This window comes from Triturus cristatus, chromosome 6 (genome assembly GCF_964204655.1).
Source record: "Triturus cristatus chromosome 6, aTriCri1.1, whole genome shotgun sequence".
In the NCBI taxonomy this organism is placed as follows: Eukaryota; Metazoa; Chordata; class Amphibia; order Caudata; family Salamandridae; genus Triturus; species Triturus cristatus.
Window position 1 is genome coordinate 156538307 of NC_140589.1, and position 25954 is coordinate 156564260.

A 25954-nucleotide genomic window follows, 5' to 3' on the forward strand; every position below is an offset into this window, starting at 1 on the left:
CGGTAATTGTGAATGTGATTGGTTCCGGCTCTCTACTGGCAGACCTTGCGAGTCCGGGTGGCCTTGAGAGTATGGACAATGATGGGGCGGCAATTGCAATGAATAATGATAATGATCGCAACATGCACAGCGATAAAGACATGGGCCAAATTAAGATGTTAACTGTTTCTGCAACAAATGTGCCTAATTCTATACTAGAGGAGTGTACACGTGCATCTGAACACAGGGAAAAATTATTTTCTCTGAATGAAGATTCAGAGGTGTCTAACATTAGCGACATTTCAGAGAGTTCTGAGACTGACTCCGATAGCTTTTTTCCAATCCAAGCACACACAAAAAAATCCCCTCTCTACTTAAGCAAAGGAGGAAAGCTAAGGGCAATGGCACTCCTCATGAATCAGGGCGCTCAGGTTCGGATCATGGCCAGCTTAGATGGGATTACTCAACTACTCAACTATTGGGGGATAAAGAGGATATTGGTATTGAGGCTGCTAGAACAGCTGATAACTCAGTCAATGATCCACCTCCGTCCATGACGCTGATTTATGACACCTTGAAGCAAATGCAAGGAGAGGCAAGAATGGAACATAAACAAGCTCATCTTGCAACAAAGAAACTTCAGGGTGCAATACGCAAAGTAAATAAATCATGCACTGAGATAGCAGAGAGGACAACTGTGTTGGAAGAACGAGTGGTAACGTTAGAAACAAGTGTGGAGATAACCACTAAGCAAAATTCTACAAATGAGGCATGCATGAATGACGTTATGTGGAAGCTTGAAGATTTTGAAAATCGTCAGCGTCGTAATAATTTAAGATTACTAGGCATCCCTGAACACGCTGAGGGGGACGATTTCAGAAGCTTTGTGTTGCGTTTGATGAAAGGAGGCTTTCCTGGTCTTGGGCAGTGGGATTGGGAGAAGGAAATCCAACGAGTACATCGCTTCCCCGTCACGCTTAAGAAGAAGAAACAGGACTAATGATAAGCCTAGAGGCATAATACATTTTTTGGGCAATTTTTTATTACGCATAGCGGTGTTTGACAAAGCTAGGCCTGAATCTCGACGTTCGGCAGAGGGTCTCTCTTTTTTCGTAAGACCAAACTTCTGTCATATTACGGTAGAGAGAAGATGGAGAATACGCCAACTGATCTCTCCTTTCCAAAAAATAGGAGCCTTCCTACTCAGCCCTGCAAGACTTAAGACTATTTATAATTCGGAAATTCAAGCCCAAGAATATTTGAAATACTTCAAGGGGGGCTGAGAGGGATATTGAGGGTACCATTAAGGAACACATTGATATTTTTGATAGACTGGGGGAGGAAGGTGGTAAGGTTCGAACAAGTCTTTTATTTTTGCTTACATTTGGGCCCTTATCTAAGCTTAAAAATTCCTATTTTTAACTGTATAGCACTAGAGTGGAGACAGTCTGGGGAGGCATGGACGGGGGGGGTTCTCTTTTGATTTCTTTTTTCTTTGGTTTCAGGGGAGCGACAGATGGGCGGTGGGGGCTGCAATTCTACACAGGAGGCATCATGAGGATCTCGAGACCTTTTTTGCCAGGGGTTGGGGGTGGGAGGGGGGCGAGGGGGGGACGGTGTAGCTATGGTATTGGTCTTATTGAAAAGGTCAGAAGTTGCAATTTTTAGGAAATGGATGTTAAATAGGGAGAAAGAAGAATGTTACGATGATACATTTTATATGGCATTGAAAAAATTAAGGATAGCTTCTATTAACATTTGTGGCTTGAATAATCCTCGGAAAAAACGTAGGATTGATATCGAAGTACAATATTTGAAGGCAGATATCATCTGTCTTCAAGAGACTCGTATTGAAGCTAGTAGGATTAAGATTAATGAATTAACGGACTATAATTTAGTTTCAGCTACTACGCAGGGGACCCGCACTAGGGGAGTAGCCATTATGGGGAAGAAAAATTCAGGTTTAAGGTTTGCCCGCTCTAAGTCGGACTCATATATTAGATAGGCTATTACTCAATGCTTTACTGAGGGTCACACTTTTACTTTATGTTCTTTGTATGGCTCGATTTTAGATGATCCGACTTTACTTAATTGGCTGAATATTGAACTGGTGGGCTGGCCTCTCCCTATCATTGTCTGCGGGGATGTTAATATTAATTTGAGTAACGAAAATGGAATAAATGGTGGAAGATTTTATTCAGGACGTAAACCTAAGGTTTTCAAAGCTCTATCTAATCTATGCCAGAGTCATGGCCTTTTTGATGCGTGGCCTAAACTTAAACCTCATGATATGGGTTATACGTTTTTTTCTGCCCCGCATCAGACTCACGTTAGGCTTGACTATATTTTTGTAACCCTTGCAATATTAGCCAAATCTAATATACAGAAATACCCACGGGTGATGTCAGATCATAACCCACTAGTTCTAGAAATTCCGTTACAAACTGGAGAATCTCCAATCTCTCGCTGGACGTTCAATAGAGTCTTATTATACGAGGATGAATATATACAATACACAAGAGAGTGGATTCCTCATTTTATAGAAGAGAACAAAGGAAGTGCATCTATGGAGATAATTTGGGATACACTAAAAGCTGGGATTAGAGGGGAGACGACTGTGGGCTGCACAATCAAAAGAGAAGAGGTTTTTATGTGAACAATATCAGAAATTGACTACAGCTGAAACACAACTGATTCAGGCCACTATTAGTAAACAAGGAATAGATCAGGCTTTGAATATAGTTGCCACTATTAAATTTAAGATTGTGGAAATATCAACAATCAAAGCAGCAGGAAAATACACTGCTTGGCGTTCAAGTTTATATGAATGTGGGGAAAAAGTAGGCCATGTTTTGGCGATGCGGGCAAGACCGCGAACCACCCATGGAAATATATTATTAATAAAAGACCCGCGGAGAGGGCCGGTCACTGAACCTAGTGAAATTCGGGCTGCCTTTCATGGCTTTTATCAGAAACTTTATTGTGATGATAGCAACAATGACGAAGAGGCAATGTTAGAATTTCTACATGAAATAGCAACAGAAAATTTAAGTCTAGAAGATCGAATAATTTTAGAATCTCCAATTACAATTGAAGAAATTCAGAATGCTATCAGCTCGCTTGCTATTGGTAATGCTGCTGGACCAGACGCTATTCCTGGGGAGTTTTATAAAAAAAAATCTTCATCACTACTAGAAATAATGCAATATGTATTTTTAAATGCCCAGAATGGTTTGGCGGTCCCTAATTCTTGGGAGAATGCCAATATTGTGGTGTTCCCCAAAAAAGGAAAACTACCCAGTGAAATGGCTTCATATCGACCGATTACTTTAATAAATAGTGATAACAAAATATACGCTAAAATATTGGCTAGTCGCTTGGCAATTCTAATTAAGGGATTAGTTTCGCCAGCACAGCATGGGTTTGCGCCTGGACGTAGCACAATTGACCACATCCAACGGTTCATTACCCTTTTTGATGTTGGCGGCATTACAGGGGACCCTATCGGACTCATCCTTCTTGACGCAGAGAAGGCGTTCGATAGAGTCTCCTGGCCCTTTTTATGGGCAACCCTAAGGGATAGAGGACTGGGGGATAAATATATTACAGCTTTAAAGTCTATGTATCGTAATCCGACGGCCCGCATTTCTATCATGGGAGAAATGTCGGACCCAGTTTTAATTAGCAGAGGGACTCGGCAGGGGTGCCCCTGTTCACCACTAATATTTGCACTCTATATAGACCCTCTAGTCAGGAAAATAGAAGCCAACAATTCGATCGTTGGAGTACAGAATGTCGGGGGAAATACACAAATATTGGCGTATGCTGATGACCTTGCTATTATCACTTCTGACCCTTTGATTGCCCTACGGAAAATTGAGAAAGAAGCGGATCTATTTGGGAAATACTCAGGTTATCGATTAAACCAGACTAAATCTCAAATATCGACTAGTAGTGGTTTACAAATTAATGACATTCGGGTGGTTCAAAAAGCGGTTTATCTGGGTGTAGAAATTACAGCTGATGTGTCTAAAATTATGGAGAATAATTTAAATCCTTTGAATGCCAAATTTAAGATTGAATTTCGACGTTTAGAGAATTTAAAACTTACGCTGGTAGGAAGATGTAACATTATTAAAAGGATCTTTTTCCCGAAGATTTTATATTTCTTAAGAGCCATACCCGCTCTGGGTTCTGCCGGAGAGGGAGGAGGTGGTCCATTCCAGAGCCTTGTCACCAATTCCCTACGGCGTGGAGGCGTGCGCGTAGTTTGCGGTGGCAGACGGTGTCGAAGGCGGCGGAGAGGTCCAGGAGGATGAGGGCTGCGGTCTCACCATTGTCCATCAGGGTCCTGATGTCGTCGGTGGTGGCGATGAGGACGGTCTCGGTGCTGTGGTTGCTGCGGAACCCTGACTGGGAAGGGTCCCGGATTCTGTTTTCTTCGAGGTATCGGGTTAGCTGCCTGTTGACTATCTTCTCGATGACCTTGGCCGGGAACGAGAGCAGAGAGATGGGCCGGAAGTTCTTGAGGTCTCTTGGGTCTGCCTTGGGTTTTTTAAGTAGGGCGTTGATCTCGGCGTGTTTCCAGCTCTCTGGGAAGGTCGCGGTCTCGAGGGAGAGATTGTTGTTGTGCGGGAATGGGTCTGACGGGGAACCGGAGTGGATCGTGCTCATGGTCTTGATGGTGTCATCGGTGCTAACGCAGGCCCAGGCTAGCAGGGGGTCGTGGTCGATTGTGTGCGGAGAGTCTGTTGTGTTTCTGTCAGTTGGGGCTGTCTGTGTGTTGAAGCTGTCGTGGATGTCTGCTATCTTGCGGTGGAAGAAAGTGGCGAGGGAGTCACACAGGGCTTGCGACGGCGGGATGTCGTTGGTGTTGATATATTTGTACACACGGACTGTAATTTATAGGAATTGGTTTGTCTAGTCAGCTCTGCAAGACACAACAGCGAGGCAACTGTGTTTAAAAAGATGAGCCATCTGCGGAGCATCGCACAGCTCCTGAGGTGCTCAGGCTGTCCCTAGCCGGGCTGCCTCCTCCTCTGCACACTGACCCCGCATGCATTTGTCATTAAGCACTTTTTATCGGAGGTCAACTCCCCTGGCGGGCTCGCTCGTGTTACTGCTATAAAATAATAAACCGGAACGGAGCGACTAAAAACACAAGTGCTTGTATTATGGCTAGAAACCAACAAACGTGGTATGGATGAACAAGCCAAAATAGAAGTTATGGAGCTCTGGCCCATACTCTGGTAACAAGCCCGTCTAAGGGGCACACATGCACTTGGAATTGGATTTATGACTTTTCTGCTACTATTTTAATTTGGGGAACTAGACTAAAGACAAGATTGACACAGAGGATTTTTCCCTGAGGAAGTCGTAGGGTGAAACACCAATTGAAGAAAAACACGTGTTGGCTGGCTGATGAATCATAACCTAATTAAAGAAAGAATTGGAGAGCATAAGGATGACTCGAAGACTTATTTGTATCAATCATTTTGCATGTGCTAAGAGACAGTTTGTTATCTTACGTCTATGTTAAGTGATGCAGGGATGACATCCCTTTTTTTAAGGCATCACATTAGATACTCAAATGCTCTAATATTTGTGTATAGTGCCCCCAGTGCCAAATCCCTTATTCTCTCCCCCTCCCCAAGTCTAAAACAAAATAATAGTGTGCTGAAAGTAACAGATGGCCAGGTGTGAAATGAGACCTGTAACAGGGCCAGTGTACATGGGAGGGAACAACACACCAAAAGGAGGGACAAATGGCAACGATTCGGTATTGAAAAGCAAGGAACAAATGAAAAGTGATGGGCATGCTGAAAGTTCACAGAGTAGATGCAGCATGTCTCTAAGAGGCTGCCTAGGCGAGACCTAAAACGAGATTCAAGCTAGCCTGGCTGAGGAGGGCTTTTAGCCAGCAACCAGTCCCAGGATGCTTATTTTCGGTCCAGGGAAGACATGACTTGGCAGTTCGGGCTCGACTGTTCACATGAGGCACAGGGTCAAGACTGATTTGCATATAGCTGGGTATGAACTGGGGTGGCGAAGTGAGCTAAAGAACTATGATGGATTCAACCCAGATCTGTGACTGGGGATGAGTGTCTGAACAGTTTCAGTGCTCCGTTCATCATTTCCTAGTGTTTGCTTTGTTCGCCCTAAGTTGGCAGGGTATGCCCAGACGTGGGTCCCTTGCTCACTTTGCCACTGGATTCAAGCTAGCCTGGATGATGAGGGCTGTTAGTCGAAACAGGTCCCAGGATGCTTGTTTCAGGTCCAGGGAAGACCTGGCTTGGCAGTTCGGGCTAGACTGTTCCCATGAGGCACAGGGGTCAAGACTGATTTGCATATAGCTGTGTTTGAACTGGGGTGGCGAAGTGAGCTAAAGAACGATGATGGATTCAACCCAGATCTGTGACTGGGGGTGAGTGTCTGAAAAGTTTCAGCACTCCGTCCATCATTTCCTTGTGTTTACACCTACCTGGGTGCCATGCATACCCACCGCTGCCTGTGGCACAGGTAAGTCACCCCACTGGCAGTCCTTACAGCCCTAAGGCAGGGTGCACTATACCACAGGTGAGGGCTTAGATGCATGAGCAGTATGCCTCTACAGTGTCCGAGTCTATTCTTGGACCCTAAGTGCAGTGAAGCCATTTTGAGGACATGGGCTGAGAGTTCGTCAACACAAACTTCACAGCTCCATGACGGCTTTACTGAAGACTGAGAAGTTTAGTATCAAACTTCTCAGAAATATAAACCCACACTGATGTCAGTGCTGGATGTATTATAAAAATGCACACATGGGCATCTTAGAGATACCCCCTGAAAAACAACCGACTTCTAGTGTATTGCTGACCAGTCCCTGCCAGACAGCCACCACAAGACAGGTTTCTGACCTCATTGGGTGAGAGCCTTTGTGCTCTCGGAGATCAGGAGCAAAGCCTGCTCTGGGTGGAGGTGCTTCCCACCTCCCCCTTGCAGGAACAGCAAAACTTGGGAGTGAGCCTCAAAGGCTCTCACCTAGTGTTATGCGGATTTGGACAGCTCCAACTAGAGGTGATGACCACCCACCTGCCCCAGCCCCACGTTTTGGCAGCAGGACAGGCAGGACAAATAGTAAGCAGAGTAGGATTGTCTACCTTGGCATGGCACGCCCCTAGGGTGGCCAGGAGCGGAGGTGAACCCCTCTCTTGAGAATTCTCCATGTAGTCACCGTAGGGGACAGTAGCCATTGGCTCCTGCCCTCCAACATCTTTAACACCCTTAAATTTAGTATTTAGGGGATTCCCTCAACCTTTTTCCTCAGATTCGGTGACCTAAGAAAAAGGACTGAAGGGCCATGCAGCAACGAAGGAGGAAGATGACAGCTGACTTGGCACAGCACTACTTGTCTGTCTCCCGCTTCAAGAGCCCTGCTTGCAGAAACCGGTGTGTCCTGCAGCTAGCAACCTCCAAGAACCCCAGAGACCTGAGCTGCCTTCGACAAAGACTCTTTTCTCCGATGGACACCGGATTTGTCCAGCAAGAAAAACCCAAGGACTCTGGATCCAGGTGGATGAGCAACCCCTGCACCACTAGGCACATGTCGCCCACAGCCAGAGTCCAGGTGGCCCAAGGATCCAGTGACGTCTCCCCGGTGATCCTGACCTGGGATCCAGCATTGGACGACCTCTCCCGACTTCCCCCAGAATGCCTGTAGACTCATCCTGAAAGGTCCCCCTGACCGCAACCGGATCCGGTGAGAGAAACCAGATGCCTAAAGACACCCCTGCACCCGCAGCCCCAGGCCTTGGACGAACCAACCGGCAGTGTACTGGCATCCCCCCACTATCCATCTCACCTCTCCAGTCGTTTGATTCCTTCAGCCAGTCTTCTGGACAAGTCTGCAGCGTTTGTCTCCGACAAAGGATATCCCTTGATTCCCATAGGGCACCCAACGCCTCATTTTCACCCAGCCGCCCCGTGCCGCTGGTGGTGCAGTTTTGATGCTACATGTTGGCCCCTACAGTGCTGACCTGAACCCCCATGGCCTGTATCCATAAAACACAGGTACTTACCTGCAACTGACAGCCCATGACTTTAAGCTAAGGGTCCCCACTACTCTGTTCACCACTAGAGTAGGGATGGGATGCACTATACACTTTTGTGGGGGCCTGGGTCCCTGAAGGAACTTCTTTGGAGGACTTACCACCTCCTTTACCCTTCTGTGGGCCTTAATCCCACCCACTTTCTTGGAATCTCCCCCCTATGCTTTTCGTGAATCCTAGTCCTAAACCATTCATCAGCTTTCTTACTGCTCACTGGGATTGGAAAGTGATGTATCTAACAGATGCATATGTAACTTTTCAGATGTACAGTTTGCTAAAATGTGCTCCTTCATAATAAAATTGTACAGCCCTTCATAGTCCTGCATATTGTTACCTTTTAATCAGCCACTCAGTGCCTTGACTGAAAAGGTCACAAAATCAACCTAGGTCTGATTCAAGGTTTTTTGAGTCTCCCTGAACTTAATACTATACTCTTCAGTACGAAGTCCAAAGCCCTCAGACAGGGTCTCCTTCATGAGGTCTTAGGACCCAGCATCTATCTCACAAACTGTCAGGAGTCTATCCCTGCACTTGCAGGAGCAAAAAGTGGGGTGAGGGGGCGGCTACTGCAACAGAAGCCCTGTTTACTACACCAGCTACCAGATAAAGGACCCCCAGATATCTTTTAGACAAGGGGCTAACTTGTAAATTTTCAGAGACAGGAAGCCCTCACAAGAACAATTTCTTGATGCTCTAGCCTGTATAGGTTAGCCTTTTAATGACTAATCATTTAGGCAATACTCAATTTAGTGCGGTCATGAAGTTTTTAGGTTATGATATTTAAATATTTTATTGACATTACCTGTGACTTTTGTTCCTATAACCAGGGGGAGTGGGATTTCTTCAGGCAGATCTTTGAACTGAGAGACGTCTGCCACCTTCCGCTGTTGTAAGAGGCGGATTTTCTGTCGTTTCTGTTGTAAGGCTGACCTCTCCTCTTCAAAGAACGCTGATGAACATCTAAAATTAAGCATACAAAATACAGTTTAGCGAACTTATGAGAAAATGGGTAGAAGTATTTACACTTACCCAACGACGGAGTCAGACATAATGGGTTAAGGCTCCATTTGGACCACACCTGGAAGAGTTTTCTTGGCCCTTATGCAGGTATAGCAAATTGCAAAATGATTATGTCCCACGAAACTGCAGTGATTGTACAAAGATGGAGTTTGCATAAGGAACTTAACGGATAGTCAGATACATAGGTATTTGAGTGGGTTCAATTAATCCTTTCTCCCAAAACAGCACACACAAGCCCTTTTTCCCGAGAGACTACACACAGGAAATCTGGACCTGAATTTTATAAAGTTATTATAAACCATTCTAGTGCATAATGGAAGCAAAAATATTACAGCAAATGTTAAAAGAAGCATGGTGATTATGAATGAATAGAAGATTAACTAATACTAAAGCAAGCAGCCTATTAATTTGAATGTATTCCCTCCACCATGGCTAATAACTATTAGTATTGAAAGGTGATGAGGGTGCGTCACATTTTTTGCATAACTGGGGGAGAGCAGGAAGTCTTACCTGCCTTACGCCACCACCGCCAGGAGTCATTTTTGGGGGCCAACGAGCAGCCAACGAGCAGCAGAGGAGCACAACCACCGCGTCGCCGCCCCGGGACTCTATCTCCCGGCAGCCCCAGCAGCGGCGCGTACAGCTGACGCGCTGTGAGCGCCAGGTGACGCTTTAAGAGACCGGGCAGACCGGTGGAGCAGGGGGGAGAGCAGGAAGTCTTACCTGCCTTACGCCACCACCGCCAGGAGTCATTTTTGGGGGCCAACGAGCAGCCAACGAGCAGCAGAGGAGCACAACCACCGCGTCGCCGCCCCGGGACTCTATCTCCCGGCAGCCCCAGCGGCGGCGCGTACAGCTGACTCGCTGTGAGCGCCAGGTGACGCTTTAAGAGACCGGGCAGACCCGCTTCGCGGGACGCGCGCGGGACCGCGCCGGGCTAAGCCCGGGCAAAGGGCGGGCCGTCTGTGGCCGTCAGGGGCAGAAGGAGGCAGGGCTGGGCCATCCCTCTGACATCGGATTCCAGGACATCTGCCCCATATCAGGTACTGCTGTTGTTTTTCACATTCTTGCTCCATGAGTGTTGCTGTGGAGTTGATCAGCGATAGTGTACATTGGCTGTAATCTGGATTTCGTAACATCTTTGAGCCTGCTCGTGACTTTTTGTTTTTTGACAACTGTCACGCATGAGTAGAGATATTAACTGTTCCAAGATCCCGTGAGAGTTAATCTGCGCATTATTACCTGGAGTAGCCTGGGTCTAAGGCTGTGAGACCTTGCAGGCAGCAAGTCAGTAGTTATAGCTGACATTTAATCTCGGCCCATATCCTATTATGTCTGGCCCTAAGAAAAACAAGGTGGTCACGGGGGCTGGTTCCATGAATAATTTTCTTGTTAAAAGGGTGACCAAAATCAACGATGATAGAAGGGCTTCTTTGGGTAAAGCAGACGCTCTAGATTACGCCCTCCCTCCAGCTAGAGCTGCTACACTGGAGGATTCCCAAGATGGCGAAAGAAGCGTGGACTGCATGTTAGGCGAACAAAACGCTACCGAGCCAATAAGTACTATAGTAGCTTCCATCCACCAGGAGCCTGATACTGCATTGATGGTCCCTACAATGAATGATACGTTATGCCCTGACTCTGAGGAAGAGACAGAAATATTGGAAGAAATTAGGGGAAAGAGACCCTTTAGATCATGCAGAAGGCAGCAAAGCAAGAGGGGGGGTAAGACCGTCCACAGGAGAAGAGGGGAAAATCACCTGCCGGATAGCTACATCTCCCCCAAATCCAAACCAAATGCAGAGATCATAAAGGAACCCAGTATTACACTGAGCCCAGAGCAGTTTGGTTTGCTAATTAAACGTATAGAGGCGGCTGTTGACCTAAAACTTAAGGCTTCCATTGACTGTCTTACAGTCAAATTGGACACCGCAAATGCGGAGCTTTAAAGACTAGGAGGTCTTTTGGACCAACAGCTGGTTAAACTTTCTCAGGTGAATCCCTTACCCCCTCAAATTAGCTTAGCAAGTCCCGAAGTCATGGGAGATAGTGCCACAAAAGCCCCCAACCCACCTTCCTCGATCCCTCCGGCTAGTTGCCCGGTTAACAACCCTACTGTTCCCCCAGCCATCCACTCCCCACCAGTAGATTTGGATGCTGATCAGGCTAGGGGATTCCAGAGACCTGGCCCCTTATATAACGCTAATGCTGCACAATGTAGACGCATCAATACTATTAATTTGCCCCCGGATTGCGCCCCTTATGTCATCGTACTTGCAAATGTTCCGTCGTTTTGCTCAGGTAATTCTGAGCCGCAAGAGGAAGCGCATGATTCTCTCAAAAACAAAGTGGTGGCCTGGTTAGGTGCTAAATGTGGTTTCCCTTCTAAACATGCTGGAGATATTATTACGACGAGGAGAGTGAATTGGATTGGCCCATCAAGGAAATCATGCAGAGGGGATTGCGTGGTTGTGAACTTTAAATACCCACAACATGTGGCCACAGTCCTCCTACGGGCAGCATCCCTGTTGGAGGACAGTAACAGTATCCGAGTTCGTCCGCTTGGGTATTTCTACAACCAGGCCAATTTTCCCTCCTTGCCCAGACCAAGATCAAATCCATTCACCCCGGTGGGGCCCAGTTGGGCTCATCAAAATTCGTTGCAGGGCCGTGATAACCCTAGTACATTTGGTCCCCCCATTACAACATATAACAGATTTAATGTGCTCTCAGGCCTCGACCTCTGTGATTGACGGGGTGAGGGAGAGGGTACAGAGGACGCCGCCGTAGCGGCACCAACACCAGCGGTCCTTGTACCTTCTTCTGAGGCGGTCAAGAACAGTTCACCAGAGATTATTATTGACAATGGGGACACGGTTAGACTGTTATCTTGGAACATTGCTGGGTTGCGGGCTAAGAAGGGAGACCCCAATTGGGAAAACTTTGTAAAGCGTTATGATGTTATCGCCTTGCAAGAGACTTGGGACTTGGAGTGTGACTACTGGATAGATGGCTTCACATCCTTCTTTGTCCCTGCTTTGCCTTCTCCTGCCGGACGGAACAAAGGAGGTCTCATGATGCTGGTTTCGGTGAATTTAAAAGGCAAATTGATCTCGATAGACTGCGCCTCCAATAACTTTATTATTCTGGAGTTAACTTTAGAGGATGGTGGTAAACTACTGTTGGTTAACTGTTATAGTGCTCCTAACAGTAATCCAGAATCCATGCATTTTAATTGGTTATCTGATTTTTTAATTCTCTACGGAGACAAGCATTCCACTCTGTATCAATTCATTTTAATGGGTGATTTTAATGTTCATTTGTGTTCAAAATGTGTTATGGTGGAATCAGACGGGCCAGACAGCGTGTCCCCCCCTCATTTAGAACACACACAGAAGGGTCGGGCACTTGAACATGTATTGCAGGAAAATGAGCTATTTGAACCTGAATTTTATGATAATAGTACACGGGTTGCCACCTACACGGGAAGGGCTAGCGATTCGATAATTGATTTTATTTTTGTTTCGAGATATTTTCTTAATTATGTGATTTCATATAATGCAATTGCTATGCCCATGAGTGATCATAATCCTGTTGGATTGGTGTTAACAAATAGTGCCTTCTTGTCGAAATCTGTTGTTCTCCATTGGACTATATTGCCTGTAAAGCAAAAGGATCAGGGGAGAAGACTTAAATGGGAGACGGTTGTACCGGAAAAATTTTTCATAACTTTATCCAACTCAGTCGCGGAAGAGTTAATTGTGTGTGCCACTCCGTCAGCTGGGCACAATGATATCATATCTTCCTTTGAAGATATTTGCCGGTTTGTGTCTAGCAGTCTCTTAGCCAAAGGGCAGGGGGCCAAACAAAAGCCGGCTAAAGGCTGGTTTGATAAAAATTGCAGTAAAGCTCATAACCGCCTTAAAAAAGCCCTCAATACTCGCCCAAGGGATAGGGAGCTTGTGGCGCGATTAAGAAAGGAGTATAACACGGCCACTACTTTGCGTAAAAATGAATAAAAAAGCAAAGCTTGGGAGGACTTAAGGGATAAAGCCACTCTGAAAAATAGCGCCGAGTTTTGGACAATAATAAATTCCCCATTACTTACAGGCGCTCAAAACTCAGCACAGGAATTAAATATCCCAGAGGAGGATTGGCTATGCCATTTCGAAAAAATTTATGACAGTAACAGGGAGCCGGACCCTTTCACAATCCCCGTAAATGAGAGCCCCATGGAGCCTGTGAGATTTGAAACCAGTGAGGTACTTAGAGCCATAGAGGAGACAGCAGGTCGCAAGGCCTCGGGCCCCGATGGAGTGCCAGCGGACATGTTCAGGGCAAATTCACTGTTTTGGGCAAATATTTTAACTAGAGTTTTTAACGCCGCTGCAATAGTGGGTTTCCCTCAGTCCTGGTCTTTAGCTACAATCGTCCCAATATTCAAAAAAGGGCAGAGAGGAGACCCAAAATGCTATAGACCAATATCGCTTCTGGACTCCTCGGTAAAAATTTTAAGTAAGGCTGTCCTGGCGAGGATTTCTGCGTGGGCTAAGGGGAATAATATCTTGTCCAAGGCACAATATGGCTTTAGGTCAGGGAGGAGTACTGAGGACCAATGCCTCAACCTCCACCTCATACTGTCCAAATATACCAGAGCAAAAGGGGGCAGCTTATTCCTTGGTTTCATGGACCTGTCCACAGCTTTTGATCTTGTTAATAGATCTAAGTTGTGGGCAATGCTGCTGGAGATGGGCCTCGACAGTTCCTTGATACACTTTCTGGCGGAGCTCCACAAAGATCTGAGGGCCCGCATCAGAATGACCACCGACGGAAAGTGTACTGAGAGTTTTAGATCCACTAGAGGGGTCCGCCAGGGATGCATCCTGGCGCCAATGTTGTTCACGCTTTACGTGAACTCTTTGGAGGGCTACCTAACGTCTGCCACAAAGGATTTCCCGAGCATGGGGGGTGCACCAATTCCGGTGCTCCTCTATGCCGATGACGCGGTACTTATAGCTAGGACCCCAGTTGCCCTACAAAAGCTACTTGACGCCTTTGGCAATTTTATGACTAGTCTCGACCTGGTGATCAACAAAAGCAAATCACATACCATGTCAGTAGGATGTGGTAAGCGTCAAGAAAAAACCTTTTTTTGTGATGGAGAGGTGATTACTAGTGTCAAAGTCTTTACCTACTTGGGTGTGATTTTTGACCAAAGGGGAACCTGGACACCGCAGCTAACATCTAAAATGAATGCGATAAGAAGTTCATATGCTGCAATTTTGGGTTTTGCTAAGAGATTGGGGGGGAAACCTATGGAGGCTATTATGGCCGTTTATAAAGCTAAGACAATCGCAATTGCTAGATATGGTGCAGCTGTCTGGGGTTACGTTAATTCTAAAGATATCCAGACTGAGGAAAATAAATTTTTTCGCTCATTGCTGGGTTTACCCCAGTCAACTGCTACCTACTCAGTACATCTAGAGTTGGGGATGGGTTACATCCTAGACATAATAAATCTAGCTCCACTTTTGATGTGGATAAAGCTTTGGCTTAACCCAAACCTTAGCCTTAATCAGCGGATCATCAAAGATTGTCTCCAACTTGATCACAGGAGGGATATTCAGTGGCTGTCTTACATTGAAACTACGACAGCACTTCTGGGACGCCCTGAAATATTTAGTAGACCTGAAGCCCTGTGTAGAGCTGACCTGCCGTGGGTGAAAACAAATTTTCTGAGAATTCGCATGGCCGAGCGCGAAGCCCACGATCTATGTAAATCCTCTGTGAGGGCTCATGTTCTGATAACTCCATCTTGTGTGCTGGCTCCTTATCTAATAACGGTAACCAACCCTTTTCATAGATGGCTTTTATCCAAATTTCGGTTTAATCAAACTTATACGGTACTGTGGGATGAGAAAGACTGGTGCAAGCTTGAGGAATCGTCCCCATGCAAATGTGATGGTTTCTCTATTCAGGATAATGCCCACTTTTTGTTTTTTTGTTCCTTCTATCATGAACCTCGCATTAGATATTTAAAATCTATTTTGAAGGACCTGGGTTTTATCCAGTATAAGCCTGCATTGTTATATTTACAGATGTTGCTCTCTCCATTAATTATGTACTGCACTGCTAGTTTTTTAGCCGCATCTGTGAGATGCAAGAGACTAAGGCTAAGATTGGAAGAACAATAGAAATTTGTATCCATCTTTATTGCATATTTGAGTGCATTTTTAATGTATTTTATGCAATTAATGCCTTTTTATTCTGCTTTTTAAATTTATCAACTGTTTAATACTGTTTTAGACGAATTTTTGATATTTGCTGTAGAATGCTTTTATGATTTTAATTAATCGAATAAAGTGGAACTTGACTTGACTTGACTTGGCATAACTGAAAGCCAAAGGCAGGCAGCCTGGACAAGGCAAGGTAAAATTCTGGTTATGAGAATCCAAGCAGTCATTTGCCTAGATGAAAAACAACAAGGTCCTGGAAAGTCGGAAAAGCTCCTCTCTCTCCCCATCAGTACGGAAGGCAAAATGTTTATAGTGATTCTCACAACTATCCTGAGAAACTGTTCATGATTAGTGATGCAATATCAGAGAAAACTCATGGAAATTGTTTTACCAGGTTAAACCTGCATTTTAACTCGTGATATAGAAAAATGCTAGGCATCAAACATACATACATACTAAAAGAGCACCAACAAAACTTAGAATGCATAAAACACACACGCTAATAAAAAAGGATCATAAAAATAATCAACAGTTTAAAAAAAAAAAGAAAAATACAACATGAGACTCCTAGGCAACGAAAGAATTTTGGGCAGGTGCAAATACAGCACGCACCCAAGCAAGCAATATGAAATACAGGGACGTATCTAAGTCAGTGAGGTTTAGGGGGCGGGAGACTAAAATTTAACAACATCTACTGAAGGGAACCCAAAACAAAGAGAAAAAATAGATTGTATAGCTATGGAGGGTGCCTCAATGAGAGGTGGTTGTGTTACTAGAACAGTGATCTGCATATACCTGCAAGTAACAGGTTTCACTGCCAGTAAACTAGCTTTGTGGGTTTATCTAACTGCTGCACAAACGTGTATTTGGGGGCATGTTACTCTCCTTCACTTCTTATGTTTACTTACATTCTATATTGTGCATTTCGTGTGACATGGTCTGTAAAGATCACCAAAACATACTGCAGAGAACATTTTTATGTTAGCTGGAGTATCCTAAATTTGGGATGTTACATGAAATCTATTTACAAAAACAGACTCATGAGAAGGTAAGGAACAACAACATTAGAAAACTCAATATACTGTTAGTTTTTAACATTACGCATTTTTCTTTTCAGAAGAGCACTGAACAGGAAACCATTGATATTGCTCTCTCCAACCCCACCATTTTTTGTTTTTGTAACCTAAAGAAAGTTTCAACGTTGTAGGGCCTGTCCACAGCACACATAGGGAATTTGCTCCCATTAAAGTAATCCTACCCAAGGGCGCAGATTTACTTCTTGTCGCAATTCCCATAGATTCCCATGGGTGTGTCTAGAAAGCTGTACCAGGTGAACATTTCCATGCATACTACTGGGAACGTCATGTGAAATCTCTCCTGTGCTCTTATTCCCCGAATGCATAATTCAAGACACCATAGAATTAGGCACAAGGGGATAGAGCTCTGTGCAACTGCACACATTTTTTACAACAGTTTTACCTAGTGAGAAAGCCCTTCTCTTCCTACCTCACCAATTCTGGGGACAATATGTTCTCTTTTCCATCATGGAACGGAAAGAACGACAACCTTTGAGCGGAGTCAATTTCTGATCATTTCGGTGGTAGCAGATCGGAGTGTGGGGATGCCCACAAACTAAAATGTTTGTGGGTGTTCCCACTCTTACGAGGCTAGCCACACCTTAGAAGAGCCACATCCCACCATTTGTCTGTTATTTACGTCTGTAAGAAACCTTTGGTGAATACCTGCAGGCATAAATGGAGGCATTTTGCCATGAAGGTAGGTTTATGGCAGAAAATACAGTTATAGACAGGGCACCTTTTGTCTGTGAGCACAGATCCATCTAGCTGACCCAAAAATAAACAAGTGAAAACAATTTCGCTTGGTGAAGTTTAAATGCAGAATTTTAAATGGAAACTATTTCTAGATATTAGTTGGGTACAGGCCCACTGGGTATCTGTTGCTGTTAATTACCATTTGTATTCCTTATCTAGTTGTAGGGATTTTAATAAGCATTAGGGAAGCCAATAGGTTTCGCCCCTACATGAAAGCTATTTGCTTTGCCAATGTCCTTTCGCCACCAGGTTGTACAGCAGCATGGAGTGGAGTGGAGTAGAGGAGCGGAGTGGAGTAGAGTGGCATGGTGTACAGAGGAGGTGCGAAGTGCCATGGAGTTGAGTGGACTGGCATGGATTACAGTGGACTGGTGAAGAGTAGAATGGCATAGAGTGGACTGGCATGGATTACAGTGGACTGGTGAAGAGTAGAATGGCATAGAGTGCAGTGGCATAGAGTGCAGTGGCATAGAGTGCAGGGGCATAGAGTGCAGGGGCATAGAGTGCAGGGGCATAGAGTGCAGGGGCATAGAGTGCAGGGGCATAGAGTGCAGGGGCATAGAGTGCAGGGGCATAGAGTGCAGGGGCATAGAGTGCAGTGGCATAGAGTGCAGTGGCATAGAGTGCAGTGGCATAGAGTGCAGTGGCATAGAGTGCAGTGGGGCAGACTAGAGTGGAGCAGATTGGCTTGGAGAGGCGTAGACTAGAGGGGCGTAGAGTAGAGTGGCACTCTGGAGTTGGGAATAGCGGCACTGTGTGAAGTGGCAAGGCATAAAGTGACAGAGTGCAGTGGTGTAGAGTAAAGTGGTGTAGAGTAAACTGGCGTAGAGTAAACTGGCGTATAGTGCACTGGGGTAGAGCAGTGTAGAGTCCAGTGAGGTAGATGGGTGTATAGTGTAGTGGCATAGAGCAAAGTGGTGCAGATTAGTGGAGTGGTGCAGATTAGTGGAGTGGTGCAGAGTGGAGCAGAGTGCAGTAGGGTAGAGTGCAGTAGGGAAGGGTAGTGCGAAGTGGCGTAGGGTGGTGCAGCACAGAGTAGATTAATGTGGCATAGAGTAGATTAATGTGGCGTAGAGTACTGTAGATTAATGTGGCGTAGAGTAGAATGCAGTGGCATATATTGGCACAGAGTATTGTGCAGGGGCATATAGTGGCACAGTGTAGAGTGGTGTGGAGTGTAGTGGCAGAGTGCTGTGGCATAGAGTGCACTGGCATAGAATGCAGTGGTGTACAGTGGTGCAGAATAGAGTGGCAGAGTGGAGTAGAGGGGTGCAGAGATGTAGACTGGTGCAAAGACAGCGTTCAGTGGCATAGACTGCAGCGTGGTGCAGGGAAGAGCAGTGGCGCAGAATAGAGTGGTGCAAAGTAGAGTGCAGTGGCAAGGTGCAGTTGCCCAGAGTGGAGTAGAGTGGTGCATCGGCGTGGAGAGGCGTAGACGTGCTGAAAAGAGCAGAGTGGTGTGTAGTGCAGTAGCATAACTTGCAGTGGGGCAGAGTTGAGTGCAGTGGCGTACAGCGGTGCAGAGTAGAGTCCAGTGTTTAGGAGCAACATCTTAGGTAGACAAAAAAGCAGGACTGTGGTACCATGGCGGAGTTCTGTCAAACAGACCTTCTACTCATTAGGGGGGCAAGAGTTTTGGGTTGACACATCAGCCATCACATCTTCCTCAATTAAAAAGCTGAAGTCTCTTTACTGGGCTCATAAAGAGACAAAGCTGATTAACCAGTCTGGTGTACCTTAGCAACCGCTTTATAGGGTTCAAGAACTTTTCGCCTTTTGAGACCTATATGGGCCAGATTGCCCCCCACCTAAGCCCTTTAAATGAGGTTCAGATTGGGCACTATTCCCCTTGCTTCATTTACCTCTAAATGGAAACGTGTCCAGGAGGAGAAGCTTCTGCCCAGCATGCAATGGTTGTGAGGAAACCGATGATCAGCTGCAGTTTTTCTGCCCCTTTTACTTGAAGCAGCGCAAAAGCTGGATCACCCCCCCCCCCCTCTACATTGGTTAGGAGTGCAGCAGTATAGGGTTGCCTTTAGAATTTGCAGAGTCGAAACCTCACCCACCATCTTGTTTTTCAATCGCCTCATTTTTAGAGTGTTTGGCCGATCCGTCGCAAAGTCATTCCATGCTAGGGGCTGAGATACATTGTATGTTTTGCTTTTAATTGTATGTATTGTCCTCTGTTGGTAAATTTTGACCTTGTACATTTTGACCTTGTAAATGTTATTATTAGCACACAAATAGGTTGTTTTCAAATATATGTAATTTGTATGTTTAATTGTATGTATTGTCCGTAAATTTTGCCCTTGAAAATGTTATTAGCACACTTATATGTAACATTGCAATGATGTTTGGACTACATGAGAATGGTTTAATCACATTGTATGACATTGTAACTTTGGAATTGGACATACACACCTTCTTGGGTATATACTCCTTATCAATTCTATATATATTGCCTCCGGAGGCCCACACCGCGTTGCAATTATGGAATGTTATCTTTTAGGTTTTGTTGGGATATTTACCAACACACAATTTACCGGAGACTCGTACGTTGCTGCAAGTCTTTCATCTCCGTGCACAGTCATTAGTACGCTGACGGTTGCCTCGGTAATGAACGTCCTCGCGCTCAAGCGCATTCACTCGGAGAGACGGGTTCATGACTGATTAGTTTGGTCACAAGGTAAAATTCCGTAATTTTCCGGGCACTCGCTCTGCCAACGCGTTCGAGTTTCAAACTACACCCATATTTTAATATTTCCCCCCCCCTTTTAATTATTCAACAGCTCGGACTGAATTATTTTGCAAGACGCAAGCAGTTTTCCTTACGAATCCAGGTAAATAGGGGCTTCTGCTCCTACTTAAGCATTATTCCTTCTTGTGGCATGGTAGGCGCATTGAATTAAGTTATGCTTCATATATTTTCCGCAGATAGTAAGCTTCACAGCTTAAGGACGTTTTGGTTTATACATCGTCGCGCCTGGGCCTATTAATTCCCTTCAATGCTGCTCATTCAGGAGAGACGATCTTACGACTGATTAGTTCGGTCAACAGGTAAATTTCTGGTCATGCTGGGGACTCGTACTGACGATGTTCTCGTTTAATTAATTCCAATCCCAATACCCCTTTCCTTAATTATTTGACAGCCTTGTTTGAATCCTCCATCTATAAGACGCGATCATGGGTTTTTGACAATCCCAGGTAAATATGGGTCTCCCATTATGTTAACATTATCTACAATTTCGACATAGCAGTCGTTTTAATTATGTTTCACATAATTTTTCAGAAACGAAGCTTCATACCCCTAAGGACGTTACGTTTCCAATTCAATTGGATCCTGTACTGATACCAGGTAAACCGCCCATCTGGCGTTTTCCTTTCTCTTCTTCTAATGAATTCTAGGAAAACATTCTTACCCCGTGTCTTAATTTTCTAGGCACTTGATTTAATCTAACAGCCACTTAGGTTGCCCCTCCGGTAATGATGAAGACCCGCACGGCCAAGGGTTAAAATTTCCTTAAGGCCATCAAGATGGGTCGAAACGTCGACGCCCCTCCCTCAACCGCCTAGGACACAACACCCCCTTCCGTGCCAGACCATTAATTGGTTTTCTCTAAATTACACAAATGTATCTTTGTAATTTGTGAATGTGGCCAGGTTTTGCTCATTTGTTCTTTGACGGTGATTTACAACCGATCCTTTTGTGAATTCAAATATTTCTTCTATTACTATGTTTCATTATTCTCTGTCTCACTCACTCTTTAGCACTTCTCGCATTATGCACGTTCCCTCGGGAGCAACCTTGTGTTTTTATTACGAATATTGAAACTTAAATTGTTCTAAAATGAAATAAATGTACAGTAACTTACGTACTGGATGTTGTTCTTTTTTCCCCCTTCCGTCTAATATTGGAATGTTATATTTTGTGAGTCACTTCAATAATTTAGCTCGCGACTAAGTAAAGGATGTAACTCAGTGAGTAAATTTTGCTCGTTTGTATAAATAATTGGTTTAGGACCACTGTTTTTTGTACCGAGATACATTTCTGTCACATAACTATACTGAATCGAACTATTCCTCATGCATGCACAGTGTTTAAATTGCAGTATATTTGTGGAGAAGTGTGGCTCAATGATTAGAGCGGCAGACCCTGATGCAGAGGTCTAGCCCGGGACCAGGGTTCAATTCCCCGCCTCTGCGGGTCTTGGGCTCAAAAATTCCACAGACCTAATAATTCTCGCCTCGGTGCCTATTCCAATCATGGAGTCCCACTCTGCAACTCTGGGCAATAGCTTGCTTAATCTCCACAACGGCCCCCACAACGCTAAGGATGCCTGGCCTCCACCTTGGGGGTGCCTAGGAGTGGACGCCTCACAGGGAATGCCAGGATGGGTTCCACAGCGGTATTCGTACAAGCGCCTTGAGACCCTTGCGGGTGAGTAGTGCGCTATACAAGTATCAAATTTATGTGCCAATTTTATGTGTAATTTGAAAAAAACAAGAATCTTTCTATTTATGGCTTTTTAATTATTATTTTATATTATAATTTCAAGATTCATGGTATTTGTTTTGCTGTCACCTAAGTGAGCCCACGTTATTTTCCTTAAAAGTTGCGTTTCATGATTGTTTTTTAACTGGCCTTATGTACTGTATTTTTCTTTCTCATCTGACATTTATGGTCTATGACCTATTACAGAAATAAAGTTTAAACAGAGTTTAGTGGCATAGGAATAGAGTGCAGTGGAGTAGAGTGGTGAGGAGAAGAGTAGAGTGGCATCGAGTTCAGTGGCATAAAGTACAGTGGTGAATAGTAGACTGCAGTAGCGTACAGTGGTGCAAAGTAAAGTGCAATGGCGTAGAGTGGCTCAGAGTAGAATGCAGTGGCAGACTGGTGCAGAGCAGGGTGCACAGTAAAGTGGTGCAGAGTAGAGTGCAGTGGCGTAGAGTACAGGTTAGGGGGTGGAAGGGAAAAGAAGCTAACTGGACAGGGTTATGGGAGCCAGACAGAACACACAAGCACTCATATGGAGTGCTTGAACACAAAGAACAAAAGTAGTTCCAAAAACAGGAGCAGTGGATGGGGATAAGTACTTGGTCCTAGCTCCTGGGGAGGGCCAAACACAAGACGACATGACGCTTGCATGCCGTGACAAACTGGGACAAAAGGAAATGAGTGACGTTGAGGCGAACAAATGGTAAGTCATGGACAGGCTGCAAGCCCACTGTGTCTAAACATGTCTCGCTGAGAAAGCGCATGCACGGTCTAGGCAAAACCTAAATAAGAAACCTTCCATTGTCCAGTGGGTAGGCATCTTTGAATTGTGGGCAGCAATTTCGGTGAAATCCAACACAACCAGACTTGGAGGCAGTGGGTCAGACTGCAGACCTGAGGAAGGATTTCATAGTTGTGTGTGAGATTCCCTGAGAAGATATGCCTGATAAAGCACATAACAGCCACTGGGGCTAAATACCCTCACCAGCTGGCAAATCTGAACTGTCACCTTTTCATACAGAGCTGTAATATGGAGGAAGGGGCAAGAGGATTGAGGAATAAGACCAGACTTAACAGAATTACAAAACAACTTTTCAGACTCCCTTAGATCTCAGTTTGTGTCAAAATAAAAGTCACCGCAAGGGAATGTAGGGATACGGTAAGGTGACCGGATGTTAATGGAACAGGTACTGTACAACTTCTCTGCATCGAATAGTTAATTTGTGGTTGTAAAAGTTGGTTCTTCTGTATCCAATGTAAAGGCATGTGATAAGTAGCTAAACCATTGTTTTGCTGTGCATTTATTATCCTAGACGGAATGAGTAAGATTAGAAAGAAGAATGAGACAAATGAACAGTCATGAGGGGAAAGGAACTATCATAACACACAAAGTCAGAACATGCGGGAGAGCAACATATAATGGATTGAAATAGCATTTAAGGCCACAGCGCATCAGTTAGACTATTACAATTAATAGACTACAAAAAAAATCCTAAACAATCCTAAACCGGATTCTTTAACGATTTCCCAAAAGAACAAATGGAAAATAGAATAAATATTTTTTGTTTGTAGCATCTACTCTTGTGCTAGTCATCCCTACATCTGGGTGGTTCAGGTCTTGTTCTTGTGATCTACAGGAGGAAGTACCAAAAGGATGAGAGAAGCTGGCTTTGGGAAGAAAGTCGTGGGGAGGTTATTCCACCTTGCATTGGGAGAACCAGTCTGTTGAGCCCAGGTTGATTGATAATTAAAACGACCACCACAAGCAGCACCCAACAATCACCAGTATCTCACAATCAACAACAGCAAACAACAATATTGAAATTAAATAAAATTTGTAAAGAGCAAAAAATCACAGAGGGGTCAAAACGCGAAGAGAACCATAATGGCCCTTCTGAGGAACTAGAGAGCATAGATGTCAGGAAGACCTGAAGAACAATCTTATTGAAAGAGCCATATTTTCAGACTTTTGATGAACGTCATGTGTTATCTAGCTCTAAAATTTGACAAGGAAGGGAATTCAAACGTTTGACAGTACCGTAGAAAAAGGACCTGCCTCCCCATCTTGATCTAGGGAATCTAAGTACTGAGAGGGGTCTGCTGATGGCAGATCAGAGCGGTTTAATAGGGTGATACCACTGAAACTTAGACCTAACAGAATGTGGCCACGGACTATATAATGCACGATGAGCAATACAAAGAGCTTCAAAGGAAATTCTTTGCCTTACTGGGAGTCAGTTCAATCTTTCCAGCTCCTATGACGTTGATCTATACTTAGGGATGTCAAGAATAGGGAATCCGATCTGGGAACAAATTGGCCTATCTCTTTTTGGAACAGAATTTGGACAAAACTTAGGAAATCATCCAGAGCGGCCAGCACAACACAAACACTCTTCTTTATTTACAACAGATTGTTTCTTACACCCACATACCTACATAAAATACACAACCAAAACTCAACACTTGCTGGACATGTTCCCAGGTTCACGCTGATCTCCATCATATGCTTTTCACATGTCCACATGTTTTTATATTTTGGAAACAGGTCTGGCACCAAATCAACACTATATTTCACACCACAATTCCACTCTCCCCTACAAACATTTTCCTAGGTAGTTTAACACCGGACCGGAAAACAAGTCAATCTCAGTTACCACTTATTGATTTGTTAATAGCTGTAGCTTTTCAGCAAATATAAAAAAACTGGAAAGATTCCTCTAAATTGTCCTATTTAGCTTGGTGGTATGCTGTATGTCACAATCATCGCCTTGATACAGCACTAGTTCATCCTATCTCTCTTGCTACTAAACGTTCTCACCTTTGGGGTCCACTCACACAATTTCTAGACGATATCGTGAAGAAAACTCCTTTACCTGCTCCCTCACAACAAGAAGTGACCAAGCCTCCGTGACCTCCTATTGTTTATTTATAATTATGTTTAATTTATCATTTTCTATTATATATCTATATATATATTTTTTTTTAAATTTTAATTGTGTATTTTTGACATGTACTGTTATTTACGATTTCTGTGAACCTTTGCTTGTATTCATATCATCTTCTATATTATCCTTTTACTATTTTAATGGATATTATATATCGTTATTCTTTATTACACCTTCATGTATTTATGTATTAACAAATAATTGCATATATGAAGTATTGTTTTTATGATCATAATAATCTTTCCAATAAACCTTTTCTTGAACTTAAAGGGATGTCAAGAATAAGATGGGCGTCAGCATTCTGTACTGTTTGCAGTTTAGAGAGCCCCGATTAATATTGAGGTGTAGAGTTCAGCATTGAAGAGATCAATGCAACAATGATAGTTTTCTTTGCCGCCACCAGGATGTAGGGAAAGATTTTCTTTAGGGAGCGGATGATGTTAAAGCAAGAAGGCACCATTCGGTTGACCTGAGTATCAACAGTCGGATGTTCATCAAATCTCTCCAAATTTTTTACTGACTTTGCTGGAATCGGAGGATAACCTAAGGCAGGGGGACACAAATTGTAGGTCCAAATCGAAGGGTGGCAACCAAAGATAAGAACCTCTAACTCTGTTTCATCTGCATTAAGTTTTAACCAACTGTCTTTCATCCAATTATTAATTGCCAGCATACAGTTCTTAAAGTTGTGAGCCATTGATAGAATACCATTTGTCACAGTTACAACGATCTGAGTGTCATCTGCAGAGGATACTTCACTAAAACCAAAAGACTAGATGAGCTTGGCCGGGGATGAAACTGATTAAATAAAGTGGGGCTAAGAGATGAGACCTGTGGCATCCCACAGGGCAAGGAATACGGTTTGAATGTAAACTGCCCGTAACTGCCAACTTTCAGATGGAAAGGAGCTAAGAAAGCTAAATCAAGAAAAGAGATATTAGAAGTAGAGGAAATAAGGTATCTAAGGCTGTGGACAGTTCTAACATAAGTCCTGCAATCTTCCTCACATCAACAATTGTTCTGATGTTATCGACCGCTGCCACTAATGCAGTTTCTGTACTGTGTCCCCGTCTGAAACCCATTTGAGAAGGATCCAAACGATCATGGCGATTAATCACAGCTTTCTGAATCGTATGTTTTTCTAAGACTTTAGTAGGGAAAAACAGGTGTGATGTATAGCAGTAATTCTTCAAATCTTTGACATCAAGGTTTGATAATCAAAGAAATTACCATTGCTTTCTTCCAAGCTTTTGGGAAGCAAATATATGCAATCACTGCATTAAGTAAAGGCGTTAGTTGAGAGGCCACTGCATCCGACACCGTATGTAACCTTCTCAGTGGACAAGAATTCCAGACTTAA

The 25954-nt window shown here is 44.2% G+C and overlaps 1 protein-coding gene across 2 annotated transcripts in view; it reads right to left on the reverse strand.

The window, feature by feature from the left end:
- LIN9 (lin-9 DREAM MuvB core complex component) overlaps positions 1 to 25954 on the reverse strand; it is a 490456-nt gene that overhangs the window by 213333 nt on the left and 251169 nt on the right. For both annotated transcript variants that reach the window (XM_085610417.1, XM_085610416.1), the window contains one exon: positions 8869 to 9026. In XM_085610417.1, the coding sequence (XP_085466543.1) occupies positions 8869 to 9026 (158 nt within the window). The remainder of the gene's footprint in view (positions 1 to 8868; positions 9027 to 25954) is intronic.